The sequence below is a fragment of the Lynx rufus genome, unplaced genomic scaffold (genome assembly GCF_022079265.1).
Source record: "Lynx rufus isolate CCGP_SWC_20201006 ecotype Redwood Valley unplaced genomic scaffold, mLynRuf1.p SCAF_13, whole genome shotgun sequence".
In the NCBI taxonomy this organism is placed as follows: domain Eukaryota; kingdom Metazoa; phylum Chordata; class Mammalia; order Carnivora; family Felidae; genus Lynx; species Lynx rufus.
This window is the reverse complement of record NW_025814827.1, coordinates 31331154-31351051: the sequence shown is the minus strand read 5'-3', so window position 1 is coordinate 31351051 and position 19898 is coordinate 31331154. Positions and strand designations below refer to the sequence as shown.

Genomic DNA, 19898 nt, shown 5'->3' with positions numbered 1-19898 from the left:
CAGAAATCTACCTGGAGATGGCATCAGTCCCACAAGACTGCCCCCACTTCAGATAACAATCACAAGGCCAGGTTGTTATCTGTGTTTCTCACCAAATGGCTATACTTTGAGGATCCCACAACCTCCTCCCTCAGGTTTGACTAACTTACAAGAGCTGCTCACAATACTCGGAGACTCACTTACACTTACCAATTTATTATAAAGGACACAGATGAACAGCCAAATGAAGCCGGACACAGGGTAAGGTCCAGAAGGGTTCTGATAGCAGGAGCTTCAGTCCCCGTGCAACTGGGATGAGATACTAGCTCTGGCTCATTACAACTTTGGGCAGAACCTTATTAAATCTTGTTGCTCAAGCAATTTCACTGAGCTTTAATCTCCAGCCCTTCCTTCCAGGAGGAGGGTGGGTAGGGCTCAAAGTTTCAACCCTCTATTCACTTGGTCCTCCCAGAGAACAGCCTGGGTCCTGAGGCTATGTAGGGATTCCACCCTAAATCACTTCATTAGCATAAACTCAGAGGTGTTTGAAAGGGTTTGTTATGAATAGCAAAAGATATTCCTAGCACTTAGGAAATTACAAGGATTTTAGGAGCTCTGTGTCAGGCACTGGATGAAAACCAAGTTAATTTCTCACAATACCACACTTTTCTCTTTTCATCTTTTTCCACTCCACTTCTACCTTTTATTATCTTTCATATGAAGCACTTGATACTTTTTTCTTCAGTCAGAAAACAACAAAAAACATCTCTTACATCTACATGTGAGAGAAAATGAATTAGTAACCTGAAGGGATGAAGAGAGAAAATGAAATAAACTTTAGAAATAAAGGGTGAGGGGCGCCTGGGTGGCCCAGTGGGCTCAGGTCATGATCTCACGGCTTGTGGGTTCGAGCCCAGCGTCCGGCTCTGTGCTGACAGCTCGGTGCCTGGAGCCCGCTTTGGATTCTGGGTCTCCCTCTCTCTCTGCCCCTCCCTGGCTCCCACTCCTGTCTCTCTCTCTCTCTCAAAATAAATAAACATAAAAGAAAAAAAGAAATAAAGGGTGAAAAGTATATATGCTCAGCTAAAGGAACTGTAAAGAGTATGAGAAAGACTATCAGATTTGCATCTTATATGGCAAAGAATTCCACCATAGTAATAGAAAAGAGAAATGGGTCAGGTATATAAGGATTCTTTCTCTGGCAATTACTTAAAAAGCAAGTCCTTTAGGTTAATAAAGAAGAACTTAGAAGAGATACAAAAACTAAAAAGTAAAAAAATATCTCACAAAATATCAAACATCGCAAAGATATATTTTACAGAATTTTGGTTCCTGGAATAATCACCTGCACTGCACTGCTCTCTTGACAGGAACCATCCCTCCTATTATGACTGACCAAGCAGACTTTTGAAAATCTATGTGGGGGTGCCCGGGTGGCTCAGTCAGTAAGCATCTGACTCTTGATTTCAGCTCAGGTCATGACCTCATGGTCAGTGGGATCAAGCCCCACGTGGGGCTCTGCGCTGTTGGCGTGGAGCCTACTGGGGATTCTCCCTCTCCCCCTCTCTCTCTCTGCCTCTCCTCTGCTCGTGTGCACACGCACCCTCTCTCTTTCTCTCTTCCAAAAATAAACTTAAGAAAGAAAATCTATATATGAAATCTTTAAGTACTTCCTTTTATGTCATACCGTAACACGCAAATGTAATATGCAAGCATTAATTACTGAACATTATTTCCCCATAACAGGGTTTCCTTTGCACAGTACTAGATAATACTTAAGAACAATTATTTGTACACCACTGACCCAGCTGCATTACTACAACCAAACAGAAAAATGAATCTACTTTTATAAGCAACACTGCACTCCTTATCTGGTCCTTCAATGATTCATTCCTGGATTATTACAACAGCCTATCAATTATTTTCTCTGCCAGAAGTCTCCCCTCTTCCCCAACCCCCAATTCGTTCTGTATACCACAACCAAAGCAACATTCCTATAAAACATTAGAATATGTTAGCCTCCTGTCAAAATGCCAAGGTTTCCACTAGAAGATAAATTCCTAACTCTTTAATCAGCATTCAATTAACTAGTAGCAGCCTATATTTCTAGTCTTTAATTATTCATATTCAGAAAGCCTCTATTCAATGTCCTCCAAATGCTTTCCCATTTCTCTGCTTTTGTTCAACTCACATGAAAGACACCACTAATCAAGTTATCACCATCCTGCAAAATAATATTTTACCCTTCAATACTGGAATTTTCCACATATTTAATTATTTCTCTGACACTTATCACACATATTGTTTAATTTATCAAATCCCTTCCTGAAATCCCAGATTATCACGGGCTATCCTATTGTTTGCCAGCATACCAACCTATGAAGAAAGCAATGAACAAAAGGAAACTTAGTATCAATCACCAAACCAGCGGAGTGGGGTGTTTGTCTTTATTACTAAGGACTTTAGAAAAGTCATTAGTCCAAAGCAATATTTAAAAAACCTTTAAAGTCAGGAAGGTGTCCCTTACTTCTAACTTTTTGTTACAATCTATATCTCATTTAATCTTCTTTTGTGCTCAAAAGAAGAACCAGTTATTTCTTACAATTGATTAAAAGCCACCTACTTAAAAATATGAGAATTTCTATACTAGATAACTTCATGCATAAACACTTTACCCTACAAGTCTGCCTCTGACATTAACATCTAATTAGGATGATATTCATAAAGTAAGACGGTAGAGGTTAGAGCTAGAGCACAAAACATACCTAGCTTCCCTGATCATTATTAACCCATCATAGACTACCTCTTATGGATTTAAGTAAAGACTTATTGAACTTGTCACAATTTTTCCTATAATCAACCTATCAAAATCATATTATATATTGAATAAGGCTTGGTTTCCAAGTACCATCTTTCTAAATTTGCTTTTTCAAATTTCAAGAGGTTTCCATAAACAGATGTCTGAAGACGTCTCATGTCTCCAAGTTACCTATATACACAGGCACTTAACAGTGATTCTCTCCTTTTCTCTCCCAACTCCCTCTCTCCTCTTCCCTGTACTGTTCGAACTTTTACATATACTTTTTTTTAATCAATAAAGCTATTAACAAAAACAAAAGTAACCCTTCTAACTTTACTATACAGGAATCTAATGAACAAATCTGGGACTCAACCAATTCGTACCTTTCATTTTGTCTTTCCAAACTAAAGAACCATTAACTTTTTAGGCTATTCTCATTTAAATTAGTTTCTCTTAAACTTTAGCAATTAAACAACTGTATTTTAAGTACAGAATAATTTTTTCTCTTGTCTAGCAATGCTCTTCTGAATGATTTATTTTACTTCAGACTAATTTTCTAACAGTCCAACCACTGTCTTCACTGTTTTTAGTTGTTTGGCTCAAAAACTAAAATCTTGAAGCAGAAAACAACTTAATAGTATTTTCAACAATCTAGACAAAAGATTAGTAAAGCAAGTTTTTACTATCACAGTGTCTACTATAAAAAAGAGCTGGCCCGGGCAGTTAATGATGTAAGCAAGAATTCATGGAGCAAGAATTCATGTTAAAGTGATACAACTAATATCCCAATGTTTTAGAAGCTTCTTTTGCATTCAAGTGCTAAGATAATTAAAAAATACTCCTAAGCAACCATATTAAAACAATTTATAGGCCCTAATGCTTTCTTAGCCTAGGTCAGTAACAGTATTTAGATATAAAACAATTTTTAAAAATATTCAATACAAGATATTAGATCATTCAGATAGTTCTTTGCCATAATTTGTCAGATTCAGAGAAACTATATTACATAGTCTTATAGGAGTAAAAAGCATAGAGTTCAGAATCAGCAGACCTAGGTTCTAGTTCCACCTCAATTATTAACTAGCTATGACTTTAGAAAGAAGAGAACGAACCCATAACTCTTTTAACTTCCTTCCAGTTATAACAATTTCTTGTTCTAAAAAAGAAAAAAAAAAAGAATCCTGAATATAAAACCTAATGATAGGGGCAATTTTGAAAGTAAAAAAAAAAAGTACTAATAATAATCACACCTAGACAAGAAGTATAAACTGGGACTGTTCCAGGAACATCAAAAGGTCTGATCACCTATACTAATAGCTATGAGGCTGCCCAAATACTGTTTCTCAGTTCGATACACTTGGAGACTTGTTTTCTTAAATTTGTATTTTGTTTTCATTTTTCTGTTTTTAAGAGATTGTTTTGTTTTCAAATCATACTAAATCTGGTCATTCAGAAAGTATTCTCATTCTGGTCTTAGGTAAAATAGCTAAAGAACATGGACTAATTATCTTTTCTGGTTTAAGGGTTTTTTTTGTTTTTGTTTTTTAATATCTACTTATCTGGGGGAGAATGCAAACAGGGGAGGGGCAGACAGAGGGGGACAGAGGATCTGAAGCAGGCTCTGCACTGACAAACTGACAGCAGTGAGCCCAATGTGGGGCTTGAACTCACAAACCATGAGATCATGACCTGAGCCAAAGTCAGACACTCAACCGTCTGAGCCACCCAGGTGCCCCTTCAAATTTAAGGTTTAAGGGGCGCCTGGGTGGCGCAGTCGGTTAAGCGTCCGACTTCAGCCAGGTCACGATCTCGCGGTCCGTGAGTTCGAGCCCCACGTCGGGCTCTGGGCTGATGGCTCGGAGCCTGGAGCCTGTTTCCGATTCTGTGTCTCCCTCTCTCTCTGCCCCACCCCCGTTCATGCTCTGTCTCTCTCTGTCCCAAAAATAAATAAAAACGTTGGAAAAAAAAAAAAAATTTAAGGTTTAAGATGTATATATGTTGAACCATATTTAGAAACTTTACCTAATGCCCATAAAAAGAAAAAAAAAAACAAAACAATAACAGTACACTCATTAACAAAATTCTAAATATTTTACTATGTAGGGTAATCAAAAAAAATCCTTTTATTTCAAGGTAACTGTCAAAATATAAAAATATGAGCAAGGTTGGGACCCAAGTAGAAAACACCAGATTGTTATAATTTCTAAATACCTAGAAAATTCATGCTGATTATTCCTGAGTTATAAAGCTGATAAACCTCGGATGATTCCACAATTACAGCTACAAAAGAAATACATAATGCAATTTCTTTATTTCCCCAACTATGACTGGCTCTTCATAAACATAATTCCAAGTTAATTTTCACCCCTGACATAAGCACGGTACTCTCCTACCTTCTATTCCAAATTATACTTTGATTGGAAACAGAACAATTTATAAGCACACTCACCACTAGAGCTTTCACAGAAGCTTTGTGAAGCATGGGCAGAGGCCTTCTCCAGCTGCTGGGTTTCTACGCCTGAGCCCAGCTGCTTTGCATTAGCTATTTCTGAGTCTTTTGGTAATGAGTTACCAGTTTTCTCTTGAGGTTCAGCTTGCTGCATCTCCTGGTCAGGTCTCAGAGCATCATCTGCTCTCACTAAAGTCAAGGGAGGCTGTGGAGAGTGCACCTCTATAGGTTCCTTTTCGGCAGTCACTGATTTCACATCTCCTTCATATTCTGCACTCTTTTCTTCCTGGGTGTCAACTCTATTCTCAGCACATGGTTCTATTTCTGGAGCATCATCCTCCCACGACTGGGAATCTGAGCATTTCTCCACTCCCTCTAAAGGTTCAGAAGAAACATCAACTCTGGGAGATGGTTCCTTCACATCTACAATGACAACACTTGAATCCTCTGAAGTAGCTTCTTCCCAAGCCTCCTGATCCTTATGTTCCAATTCGTGGTCAAGAACTGGAATCTTCTGGGGGGAATCAATACTAATCACACTGGTTTCAACTTCCATAGCTTCCTGGCATTCTTGTTTTGGGATTTCCTTTGGAAGACACAATGCTTGGGACTGAGTTTCAGTCAGAGAAAGGTGCAATGGGACACTCTCCATATTTTCTTCTTTGGGCTCCTCTCCTTGACTTTCACAAGGAGTCTCCGGGATTTCTTCCACCTCAGACCCTGAAGACCCCTCCTCTGGATGATGTTCTTTAATTTCCATAGCTTCCTCCTGATCTAAAACACTAGAGAGTGCCTCAGATCGAGTAGCTGGAGAAGGAACTGCCTGACTTCCTGAATCACAAGTGAGATCAATACAAACATCTTCTGCTACAGTGTCTTCTCTGCCTTTGCAATCAGTGGCTAAAATACTTACGTCATCTCTGGTTTCTGTGTCATCCCCCTTTGTTTTATCCTTCTGATTCAGTTCTACTTGGCCATCTTGTGATGGATTCATCAGGATATTATCATTTTCAGCAGGAACAAGTTTAGAATTAAGAACTGGAGACATGGGTTCAGTATCCTCAATCTGCGTGTTTTCCCCATCTTCACCAATCCTGTGAGAACTCAAGCTCTCCACCTTCGGGGACTGACTACACTCACTTGTAGAAAGCATCAACTTACAAGAATCCCCTGTCAAAGATAGCCCAATATCCTCAGTGGAATTCTTTGGTTCAATCTCTGAAGTTTTAGAACACTCAACAGTCAAAGATGAACTGTGCAAATCTCCACCTTTCTTCCCATCATTTGATCGTTCTTCCAAACTTGGGGATGGAATGAAAATGTCCTAAGGAGGAACAAAAAGAAATAAATCATTTCTTCATAATCCTATTTCTTTTATATCTAATCCCTGAATTCATCTAAAATTTCTAAAGCTATTATTCAAGAATTATAGAACTCTAGGGCCATAATCTCAGAAATACAAAATTCCTAAGTCACCAGTCTTTTCTACAACCTAAGCCACTCATTTAATCCTTTTCCTATGAATCACTCATCTAGATAATACAATCAGAAACATTAAAGTATTAACTTATCCTTCTAAGGGTAGGAAGACACTTAAATTTAACTGTACATCACCAAGCTACTAAAATCTTGTCACATATTTGATGGGCCCTCCATCACACAGTAATCATTTAAACACATGCTTACACGGCCCACTTCATTTCTCACAAAGGAATATACACTTATTTTACTTCCCACCATCTCAAAATATGCTAGTATTCATAAAATAGAGGTTAAAATCCAAAGCTTTCAATATCATCAGTCAACAGACACCAGTACATACCAACAGGGATGGCTGAAATTAAAACGACTACATCCTGTTGGTGAGGATATCAAACAACTGTAACTCTCATACACTGCTGGTGGGAATGCAAAAGGGAAAAGAGAAGGACAGTATCTTCTAAGGTTAAACATACATTACCATATGACCCAGAAATTCCACTTGTTAAGTATTTACCCAAGAGAAATAAAACGCTATGTCCGCTCCAAGATGTGGATGCAAATGCTTATAGCAGCGTTACTCATAACAGTTCAAACCTGGAAGCAACTCAAGTGTTCATCAACTAGCGAATAAACAAATTGTGGATATCTACATTATGGGCTACTACTCAACAATGAAAAGGAATCAGATGTTATTACATGCAACAATATGAATGAACCTCAAAAAATGCTAAGCTAAAGAACTCAAACAAAAGACCATATACACTTTATGATCCCAACTATATGAAATTCTCAAAAAAACCCAAAACTATAGTGACAGAAGGCAAACAAGTGGTTACCTAAAGGAGAATAGGGGGTCAGGAGATGGGGAGGATGAATCAACTGCAAAGGATTATGAAGAAACTTCTTAGGGTGAGGAAACTGTTCTGCACTTTGATGAACATGGTGGTGGTGGTGTCTACACATTTGGACACAACAACCAAAATTCACCAAAATCCCCACTTAAGATGGCATTTTATTTTAAATACCACCTTAATATAAAAAAAGAGAAAACAACCCAAAGCTTAGATATGTTTTTATGTAAGAATTTACATTTAATATGTTATTTTACCTGACATAAATGCTATAAAACTCTAAACTTAAATGATAAGGCATTAATTTCCTATGATTTTTAAGGGAAAGAGAAAATCAAAATTAAGTTGCCAAAAATTCTGTATACTCCATAAATGCTGTTATTCCAATGTCTCCTGTTATCGTTTACCCTTTCAGATTATAAAAAGTCATAAATTTAAGACTGCTCATATTCTCAGGTGTGACAAAGTAAGTATAAATTGGTTCAACATTTCTAAATGGCACTACGACAATAAATAGCCTTGAAACTTCATATACTCTCTCACCCAAGAATTCCGATTCTGGGAAATGATTTGATTGAAGTACACTGCTACTTAGCTACAATACTGTTCAGTGCAAATGTATTATTTAGAATAGGAAACAATATAAAATACCTTATAAGAGAAGATTCACTTAAAAATTATGATACAGGGGTGCCTGGGTGGCTCAGTCAGTTAAGCGTCTGACTTCAGCTCAGGTCATGATTTCATAGTCTGTGAGTTTGAGCCCTGCATCGGGCTTTGTTCTGTCATGACAGCAGAGCCCAGAGCCTGCTTCAGATTCTCTGTCTCCCTCTCTTTCTGCCCCTCCCCTGCTTGCATGCATGCTTTCTCTCTCTCTCAAGAAATAAATGTTAAATAGTAAAAATAAAATAAAAATTAGGATACAAAGTATTCTATCATGTGAGTGTTATCTACATAAAATTATAGATGAATATTGAAAGAGAAAAACATTCAGGTTATGCATTAAATAGAAGCAGTTTCTATTTTAGTAAAAAAAAAAGTATGTGAACATATATTTTACTGTCGACTTTTTATACATTTTTCTATGATTTTCATGAATTCTTAAACACACACAAAAAGGTGAAAAGTGGCTATTTCTTTTTTTAAAATTTTTTTAAATGTTTATTTTTTTAGGGAAAGAGACAGCATGAGCAGGGGAGGAGCACAGAGAGAGGGAGACACAGAATCTGAAGCAGGCTCCAGGCTCTAAGCTGTCAGCACAGAGCCCGACACAGGGCTCGAACTCACAAACCATGCAATCATGATCTGAGCTGAAGTTGTATGCTTAACCGACTGAGTCACCCAGGGGCCCCAAAAGTCTATTTCTGAGACAGAATAATTAATGATCTTATTTTCATTTATCTCTATATTAGACATCCTCTATAAAAAATTTTTATTACAAAATAAGTCATTTTACAAGAGCTCATATATAAGACATTACTAATCAACTTTTTTAATGTTTATTTATTTTTGAGAGAGAGCACAAGCAGGTGAGGGGCAGAGAGAGAGAGGGAGACACAGAATCCGAAGCAGGCTCCAGGCTCTGAGCTGTCAGCACAGAGCCCAACAAGGGACTCAAAACCACAAACCACAAGATCATAACCTAAGCCAGTCAGACACTTAACCAACTAAGCCAAAGTCAGACACTTAACCAACTAAGCCAACCAGGTGCCCCTAAGAAAAATTTTTTAACGTTTATTCATTTTTGAGAGAGACAAAATGCAAGCGGGGGAGGAGCAGAGAGAGAGAGGGAGACACAGAATCCAACCTATGCGGGCTTGAACTCATGACCTGAGGCAAAGTCTGAGGCTTAACAGACTGAGCCACCCAGGCGCCCCATAAACTATGAGTATCTCTTAAGTGAAATTCGCATAACATAAAATTAACCACTCCAGAGTAAACACTTACTTACAATGTAGTGTAACCACTACCGCCTCTATCTAGTTAAAAAAATTTTCATCACTCCAAAAAGAAACCACATATCCATTAAGTAGTGGTCCCCAATTATGAATACCTTTTAAGCATTATCAGAGTAAATACTGGTATAATTTTATATTTTTACAGGATTTGTATTCAATATATGTAGAACTTCAGAGTAAAATTTCAGGGGCTAACCAGCCCATCAATAAGCTACTACTTCTTTTTTTTTTTTTTTTTTTAATTTTTAAGTTTATTTATTTTGAGAGAGAGCAAAAGAGCACAAGTGGTGAAGGAACAGAGAGGTTAAAAGAAAATCCCAAGCAGGCTCTGCACTGTCCGCACAGAGCCCAATGTGGGGTTCAAACTCAGGAACAATGAGATGATGACATGAGCCAAAATCAAGAGTCAGATGCTTAACCAACTGAGCCACCCAGGCGCCCCAACAAGCTATTATTTATAAAGACTGCCTGATCCTAGCTAGCCTCTGAGTGTCTGACCCAAAATAATCCACACTACTGAGACTCCCTGAAGACCTGGTCAGAAAAACTGAGCTAAGTGAAGAGAATCCCCTCAGGGGTCTGGATAAAGACTGACAGAGAACTGTCAGGACTATGCTCAGTGTGAGTCAATCTTTAAGTCTGGATTCATTACAGACCTAAATCCACATTATCCAGCGAATCAAAATCTGGTCTCACATATACGGAGTTTAAGAGCTATTCATATAATCATCTATAATCTGATTTTTCATTCCCAAAATCATTATGTATATCAAAACTGAGAAAAGCATCAAGTACTGAAGTTTTACTAATCCTCTCATCATCCCTTACATCCTAGTCAAGGGTCAAAAAGGCTATATAATTAACAAATACATTAAAAAAGATAGGGGTGCCTGGGTAGCTCAGTCAGTTAAGCTTCCCAGTCTTGATTTCAGTTCAGTTTGTGACCTCAAGGTTCATGGGATCAAGCCCTGAATCAGATCTGCACTGATACCACAGAGCCTGCTTGGGATTCTTTCTTTCTTTCTCTCTCTCTCTCTCTCCCTCCCTCCCTCCCTCTGCTCCTCCCCTGCACGCATGAGTATGTGCACGGACATGCACACACTCTCAAAATAACTACTAAAAAGAAAGAAAAAATACACAAAATTACCTTTATCTCAATTACCTTTTCATCAGTAATTATTTGATAAATATTTTGATCTTACAACATCAAAATTAGACTGACTTGGACTCCAGTAACCATGGTACAGACAAAATAACAGATATGCAAAAGTTAGCCATTAAGAATAAAATGTAAGAAGTTTAATACATAGGGGCAAAAATGTATACAACTTCTAAATTATGATGGTGGATTTAATACACACACTTAACTCTTCTCCAAAACCCCACTAAGCAACAGTAAAGGAAAAAATTTTTTAAACATGATTTTTCAAGGGAAGAAAAAAAAAAAAACAGAAGAAAAGATAACAGCAACAGAATTTTGGAAGAATGATCATCTATTTCACAGACTAGTGGAAGCTGAATTCTAAGCCAGCAGTAGAGAAAGCCAAGAAGCAACCCAAATTACACCCCAGAACCACCATGCCCAAAAAAGATTCAGGACTTGGCAACAGCATCAGGTGAGTCTGGAAGTGGTGAGGGTGGAGCTAAAAACAGGAGGAGGACTGGTTGCAAAGCTATTTAAGAAGCAGTTCAGGGGCGCCTGGCTGGCTCAGTCAGTAGAGCATGTGACTCTTGATCTCTGGAGTCGTGATTTTAAGCCCCACGCTGGGTATAGCGATTACAAAAAATAAATAAACTAAAAAAAAAAAAAAAAAAAAAAAGGAGCAGTTCAGCTCTCAGATCCTCTCTCCCTGACCCTCCTCTGCCCTGGAGTAAAACAGAGCATCCCTGAAGAAAAAGAGGAATAATTATCAGAAAGTACCATACTGAAAACAGGGAGATTAAGTGAAAATTTACCTATTGAATGGAACCTAAACCTGACTCTCAACACCCCCAGTCCTCTTCTATCAACAGACTTCTAGAACAATGGCAGCCAGCAGACAGGAAATTAGACATTTTTCTGGGGAACCTGACCAAGCTGAGATAAATCAAAATACTAATACTAGCAGACCCCCCAAATGGCCCAGCAGATCACACCACAGTGAATCCCAGAAATAAGCACCCACCACCAGTTCAGAACGTCTAATGTTCAGAACTTCTAATCAGACTGTCTTTGAGCAAACAATCAAGGATTATCAGACACTTGAAGGAACCATTCAATTCGAAAATGAAACATCTAAGGGCGCCTGGGTGCCTCAGTCAGTTAAGCGTCTGACTTCAGCTCAGGTCATGTTCTCACGGTTTGTGGGTTTGAGCTCCACATCAGGCTCTGTGCTGACAGCTCAGAGCCTGGAGCCTGCTAAGGATTCTGTGTCTCCCTCTCTCTCTCTGCCCCCTCCCCACTTGCACTCTTTCTCTCTCTCAAACATTAAAAAGAAATTTTTTTAAATGAAGCATCAAAACTAAAATCTATTTGAAGAAGCATGACTATTCCAGGGAGTAGAAAACGTCTCAAAAAATCTACGATTAATAGGGGCACCTGGGTGGCTCAGTTGGTTAAACATCTGACTCTTGATTTGGGCTCAAGTCATGATTTCATGGTCATGGGATGGAGCCCCACGTCGGGGTCCGCACTGAGCATGAAGCCTGCCTGGGATTCTCTCTCTCCCTGTTCCCCTCTCTCTCTGCCCATCCCCACGCATGTGCTCTCTCTCTAAATAAATCAGTATCTTTTAAAAAACTGTTACTAATAACCTTAGGGAGACAAGATACTATATCCATAACACAAGACAAAATATAATTTTTTTAATAAAAAGAAAGCACATTCAGAGAAAAATAGCCCCAAAGTAGAGGGGTGCCTGGGTGGCTCAGTCGGTTAAGTGTCTGACTTCAGCTCAGGTCATGATCTCACAGTTTGTGGGTTTGAGCCCTATGTCATTGGGCTCTGTGCTGACAGCTCAGAGCCTGGAGCCTGCTTCAGATCCTGTGTCTCCCTCTCTCTGCCCTCCCCAACTTATGCTCTGTCTCTGTCTCTCACAAATAAATGAAACATTTAAAAAATTTTTTTAAATAAATAAAAACCCATAAGTAGAAATAACTCAGAGAAAGGTCAAAAGAAGGCTGAACCTGGCAAATGCACTCCTAGGCATATATACAAGAGAAATAAAAACACATGTCCACATAAAAACTTGTGCGTGAATGTACACAGTAGCATTATTCACAACAAGCAAAAAATGGAAAACAACCCAAATGTCCATCGACTGATGAGTGAATAAAATATGCTATATACATAAAATGTAGTATTATTCAGAATAAGAAAGGAATGGAGTTCTGATACATGCCGCAATGTGAATGAATTGTGAAAACATGCTAAATTAAAGAAACCAATCATAAAAGACTACATAATGTATAATTCCACTTATGAAATGTCCAGAACAGGCAAATCTAGAGAGAGACAGAGATTAGTGGTTGACTACGGCTGGAGATAGGAGAAACAGGAGTGACTACTAAAGGGGATGGGATATTTTGAAGGGAAGAAGAGAGATGAAAATGTTCTAAAATTAGATTGTGCACTAACTGCACAACTCTGTGAATATACTAAAACCCATTGGAGGGGCACCTGGGTGGCTCAGTCGGTTAAGTATCCGGCTTCAGCTCAGGTCATGATCTCGCAGTTCGTGAGTTTGAGCCCCACACTGGGCTCTGTGCTGACAACTCAGAGCCTGGAGCCTGCTTTGGATTCTGTGTCTCCATATCATTCTGTCCTTCCCCCACTCATGCCATGTCTGTCTCTCTCTCTCAAAAATAAACACTAAAAAAAATTTTTTTTCATGGGAATGAAAGCTGGTGCAGCCACTCTGGAAAACAGTATGGAGATTCCTCAAAAAACTAAAAATAGGGGGCGCCTGGGTGGCTCAGTCGGGTAAGTGTCCGACTTCAGCTCAGGTCATGATCTCACGGTCCGTGAGTTCGAGCCTCACGTCAGGCTCTGTGCTGACAGCTCAGAGACTGGAGCCTGTTTTGGATTCTGTGTCTCCCTCTCTCTCTGCCCCTCCCCTGTTCATGCTCTGTCTCAAAAATAAATAAACGTTAAAAAAAAAAAAATTTTTTTTTTTTAAAAAACTAAAATTAGAACTATACTATGAGCCAGCAATTGCACTACTAGGTATTTATTTATCCAAGGGATGCAGGTGTGCTGTTTCAAAAGGACACATGCACCCCAATGTTTATAGCAGCACTATCAACAATAGCCAAAGTATGGAAAGAACCCAATTTCCATCAATGGGTGAATGGATAAAGAAGATGTGGTATATATATATACAATGGAGTATTAGCAATCAAAAAGAATGAAATCTTGCCATTTGCAACTACATAGATGGAACTGGGGGTTTTACACTAAGTGAAATTACTCAGAGAAAGACAAGTATCATATGACTTCATTCATATGAGGACTTTAAGAGACAAAACAGATGAACATAAGGGAAGGGAAACAAAAGTAATATAAAAACAGGGAGAGAGGACAAAGCATAAGAGACTCATAAATATGGAGAACAAAGGGAGGGTTAGTAGAGGGGGGATGGAAGGGGGGATGGGCTAAATGGATAAGGGGCATTAAGGGATCTACTCCTGAAATCGTTGTTGCACTATAGGCTAATTTGTATGTAAATTTAAAAAAATAAAACTAAAAAAAAAAAACCTTTTTAATAAAAAAATAAAAATAAAAGCTAAAAAAGGTGAACAACACTGTATGTGAATTATATCTCAATTATCTCAATAAGGGTATTTTTTTAAATGTTTATTTATTTTGAAAAAGAGAGAGTGTGCAAGTGACAGAGAAGGAGAAAGAGAATCCCAAGCAGGCTCTGTGCTCACAGTGCAACATGGGGCTCAATCTCACAAACCATGAGATCATGACCTGAGCCGAAATCAAGACTCAAACACTTAACCAATTAAGCCACCCAGGTGCCCCAAAAACTAGTTTTGGGTTGTTTTTTTTTTTTTTTGAGAGACAGAGAGGCTCAAGTGAGCAAGGGTGGAGAGAGAGAGAATCCCCTGAGGGGCAGAGAGAGAGTGAGAGGGAGAGAGAAGGGGGTCTCACTAGAAACGGGACTCATGTTCACCTAAAGCAAGCTTCGAGCTCACCCGAAGAAGCAGGGCTCAAGCTCATGAGTTGTGAGATCATGAATTGAGCCAAAGTCAGATGCTTAACTGACTGAGCCACCCAGTGCCCCCAAAACTACTTTTTTTTTTTAAAGATAGTTGAGGAAATCCCCCAGAAAATTAAAAAGAGAGAAACAACAAAACAAGAAAATCACAAAACTAATTATTTCAACATCCAAACAATAAGTATTCTATTATAGGAAAAATTTCAAATAAGAACAACCTCCAAGGACTACAGTGAAAAGGAGGTGAGTGATGCACCAGGCACAAAAGGCAACAACACAGATTAGAAATTTGGAGTCTCCAAAAGAGGTTTCTTCAAAGAGATAAAGTTTGAGGGCCTCAAACATCTTGAGGAGATTATGACAACTGGTGGAGAGCCTAGGATTGATGGAAGAAAATTGTAGAAATCTAAACAAATGAAACAGACAATTATCAATTCCAGAATAAAAACAAGAAGCGATGTAAACATGAAAAATAATAATCTACAGATTCTGCTCTGAATGGTGTTTATAATAATAGTGCTTGCCGTCAGCACAGAGCCCGCCTGGGATTCTCTCTCTGTCTCTCTGCCTCTCTTCCGCTTTGTTTCTAAAAATAAATAAACTTTCAAAAAACATTTATAAAAAAAGAAAGAAAAGAAAACTAAAAACCATCTTGATACCCTCAGTACAGGAATGTACTGAGAGAATTCGCTTATGGTACATCCACTCAGAGACATATACAAGTTTTCAAAAGACAGTATAAGGACTATGTAACACTGAAAAACCATTATGGTGCAATGTTAACTGGAAAAAGAAGATGAAGGTTGTATGTTCACTATAAATAACTTTATTTTAAAAAAAGCAGGCGTGTGGAAAGACAAAAATGTTAGCAGCAGTTGTGTTAAAATAGAATAATGATTAATACCCCTTTCAATTTTGCACTAACATTTTCAAAAATTTAAAGACCTAGTATAAAATTTAAACATAAGTAACTCTGGAAATGTTCTATGACTAGATTGTGATGACAGCTGCACAACTCTGTAAATGTACTAAATATTGCTAAATTATATACTTGGAATCAGTAAATTTTATGTTTATACATGATACCTCAAAAATTGCTTAAAAAAAAAAAAAAGACATTCAGAGGAAAACACTTTTTCTATAATACTCACATGAGAAAATTCAGGCTGGGATGGGATAGGCAGTGACCCAGGAGTGAAGACTGGTGTGCTCTGAGACACTGGTGTTGAGGCTTGAGGTGATATAGTGGGCTCAGGTGGGAGAGGGGGGTGTTCTATCTCCAATGGTTCTTCATCTTGTAGTTTCTTCTCAAAACACTCTCCTTTTCCTTCTGATAACATGGACATGTCCATTGGCTCATCTGGTTTAAAACAGGAAAAACAAATTGAGAAATAAGCACTCATCAATATTACTCATGTTCCAATACCCCTAGTAACAAGTATATCACAGCAATTTCCATTCCTAAAAAAATAATGATTTAATTTTCAGAAAAGCTGACAGATTAATAGTAGACTGAGTCTAAGAAACCTAGCAATGCTTTCTTCCCCTGGGAGGAGGAAGGTCCACACTCTCCAAATCCTCAGATACAGATTTCATTGGGGTGGGGGGGGGCATTCATCTGGGGATAACCCACTCATCCCCTTGAAATGTTAAATTAACTCAGCTCCTCTGAACCCCTTTCCCTACCATTACTCAGTTTTTCCACATTTTGTATGGGAACACCCACGTTAATGTCACCTAATTTAACCATCGTATATTCTGCCACAGGCCTTGAGAGGCAGCGAATTTATTCACCACTCCAATATCTACTTATTTATGAACTCATTACATTTGCATTAACAATTGCTAAGCACAGAGAAATGAATGCCAGGAAAATACAGAAGAAGAAAAAATCTGTCAGTGTCAATCAGCAGTGATTTATCAAAGAACTAAGTGTAAGCCACTAATCCTGAGATAAATTGCTCAGGAGTGAAACACAAACACACACCACCACCACCTCCCCAATGCTTTCCCATAGTGTACTACCCACCTGTAGGCTAACAGGTTCTTCCTCAGAGCCAGCCTAGCTAGCTAGGTCTTGATTCATCAACCCTTTTTCCCCTATTTTACAACTAGACCCCAAACAGGCTTCCTTCTAGACCACATTCACAAATTATCTATATATACCACTAAGTTTTTCCCTGCCATCTACATTCATGCTACTGACTATACCTCACCTTGGTGCCTACCCTTGCTGCTTTGCTTGATTTAACCTCACATTCCAGTCTAATGCTAGGTTCCAGATCTGGTGCTGCAGGCCTTGAGCATGCTAGCACAGCTGTGTTAAGTATTTTCATTACACCGTTTCAGTTTCATTTTCATCTCTCTCGCCATGACAAAGTACTCACTAAGGACCTACTGTACTAAGCACTACATATAAAAAGGTTAATAATTTTAGAAAGAAAGAAAAGAAAGGAAGGAAGCAAGCATATATAGAGCCACAAACAGTTATGCACATGTTAAGCAAACACATTAAATCCAAAATACAATTGACAGGAGAAAATACAGTATGTTATATGAAAGAATAAAAAAGAATGCTGAATCATATATATAACATAATCCCAAGTCTGTAAAATACTTCTTTATGCATAGAAAATACTCTGAAAGGAAATATATCCAAGTACTAATTATGTCTGGATTGTGGTATCCAGGTGACTTTTATTTTCTTATTACTTTCCTATGGGCTTTCCAAACTTTCTACAGTGAGAATTATGTTTACAATCAGGGAGAAAGTATTTTTAGTATATTTGTGTGATATTCAATTTTCACACTATAAATAGAAAAAATGGTTTTAAGTACAAACCAAACTTAACTTGCATTAGGATTTTTGTGGAATGGATTGACTTTTATTTTTTACTAAAGATATTATTAATCATGCTATGCTTAATATGATACCAGTCTATTTGGCTACCTACAATTGACTTCAAGACAAACAACAAGACCCAAATTTAATGGCAAAAGAAAGTTAAGATTACATTTTGTCATGGGTAAATTAAACCTGAAAAACAGTTAAACATATTTCTATATTTATATCACTCAAGAGTAGAGACAGCAGGATATCATAGGAGGCATATAAACAGATGAGACCATAGGACCTGGAGGCAGCTGCCAGAGTTCAAATTCTGCCTCTATGACTTAGTTGTGAAATCTCTCTGTGACTCCATTTCCTCATCTGTAAAATGGAGATAAAACATCTACCTCGGGTTGCCTGGGTGGCTCAGTCGGTTAAACATCTGACTCTTGATTTTGCCTCAGGTCATGATCTCACAGTTTCGGAAATCAAGCCCCACGGGGGGCTCTGCACTGACAGCATGGAGCCTGCTTGGGATTCTCTCTCACCCTTTCTCTCTCTGCCCCTCCCCTGCTCTCTCTCAAAACAAATAAATATTTTTTAAAATTAAAAAAAAAAAAAGTAACACCTATTTCTTAGTATTGTTGCGAGGGTTCAATTAAAAAAAAACAAAAACAAAAACAAAAACAAAGCACCTAGAGCCAAAGAGAAGCACACCAAACAGGGCCTGGCATACCATAAGTGCTTAATAAATATTAACCATTATACCATCATTGGTATGTGAAAGAATTAAAAGGAGAAAATCATGAAATTTATTGGAAAAGACTTCGTAAAAGTAGTAGGAACTTAGAAATACCTTGAGTGACTGGATATAAGACTAAGAGAGAGTAAAAGAGATATAGATAACGAGATAAATTAAGTAAAAAGGAAATCTTTCTTGTGTATAAAGTAATGTAAAATCACTAGGTCCTCAAAGGAGGAAGTGAATGAAATCAAAATTTCTACAACCTGCTCCTAGCCATTCTTTGACTAAAACTGCTTGATGATAACAAAAATAACAGTTAAATAGCAAAAGAAACAATTTTTGGTTCCCTTTCCCCAGCAGCATGTCAACATGTTGCTGGAAACTTCTGGGTTATTAGTAACAAACCCGGTTCTTCACTAATAAACTAATATAACATACCATTCTGAGTTCTATCTTAACAAATTTTACCCTACAGATCTTTTTAAAAATTAAGTCAAAAATACAGAATTCTCATAAGAATGAGCCCCTTATACTAGGCCACATCCCTGAAGGGGAGATAGACATGAGTCCTACTGAATAGTTTAGGTCACAGTGTCTGAACATATAAAGAAACAGTACGTTCTGCAAGGCAGAAGAAGTGCTGCTGCTCGTCTAATCTGAGAGCAACAGACAGATCACGAGAGCTCACCTTTTCTCCCTTCTTGCTCTGTGGGACTGCTAGGAACGATAAAAGGGGTAGATCGGAAAGCATCAGGGGAAGGAGCAACAAGATCTGAGGAATTCCTTTATATAAAGAGAGAATCACAGGTTATTGTACCACAGCCACAGTTGTGCATTTGTTTTTTACTTTCTGATAGCAAAAATATCTAAGTCATCCAAACAAATCTTATTAGCAATCTCTCAAACATCTACCTGAGGCTGATGGAAGAGCCATGAATAATACTTAACTATTTCTCACACCAGACATATCCAAAATTAGAATTAAAAAAAAAAAAAGAATAAGGATAAAGCCATATGATTATAAGAGAAATAAACAATCAAACACAAGGACATCATGATTGCAAAGCAAGATGACAAAGAGCTAAAAAATAAATTCACGTGCAAAACTGAGATAAAAATACTCCAAATTTTACCTAATATTAGAAAGATCATGCACATTTTTATTTCAAAAAAAAAAAAAAAAAAGCAAATCTCTTTGCCATAACAGCGAGATAAAGAACTCCAACTAAGGTCAACTATAGTACAATCTATTCTCCACCCCTATGCGGTTAAATGGAAAGAACTGCTGGTCAAATAGAAGAGCAGTATGCTTGTTTTGGTTGTATAACAGAATATAACTGGGCAGTTTCTGTCTAGTGAAACAATTGGGCTACTATTATAAACTTCCAAATGGGGGAGTGCCTGGCTGGCTCAGTCAGAAGAGCATGCGACTCTTGATCTCAGGGTTCTGAGTTCGAGCCCCAAGTCGACTGTAAAAATTACTTAAATAAATAAAACTAAAAAAAAACCTCCATATGGGAAAGCAGAGCTACCTGCCTTCAATAGGTCCACTAAGCTCTTAACCCCAAAATTCTAAAGCCTAGAGTTTGCTTTTTGATTT

At 38.0% G+C, this 19898-nt stretch overlaps 1 protein-coding gene across 1 annotated transcript in view; it reads right to left on the bottom strand.

Moving 5' to 3' along the window:
* TP53BP1 (tumor protein p53 binding protein 1) overlaps nt 1–19898 on the bottom strand; it is a 69036-nt gene that overhangs the window by 34703 nt on the left and 14435 nt on the right. Inside the window, exons 10-12 of the mRNA XM_047075196.1 lie at nt 18987–19081; nt 15875–16083; nt 5229–6552 (exon numbers count right to left, since the gene is read on the bottom strand). Coding sequence (XP_046931152.1) covers nt 5229–6552; nt 15875–16083; nt 18987–19081 — 1628 coding nt within the window. The remainder of the gene's footprint in view (nt 1–5228; nt 6553–15874; nt 16084–18986; nt 19082–19898) is intronic.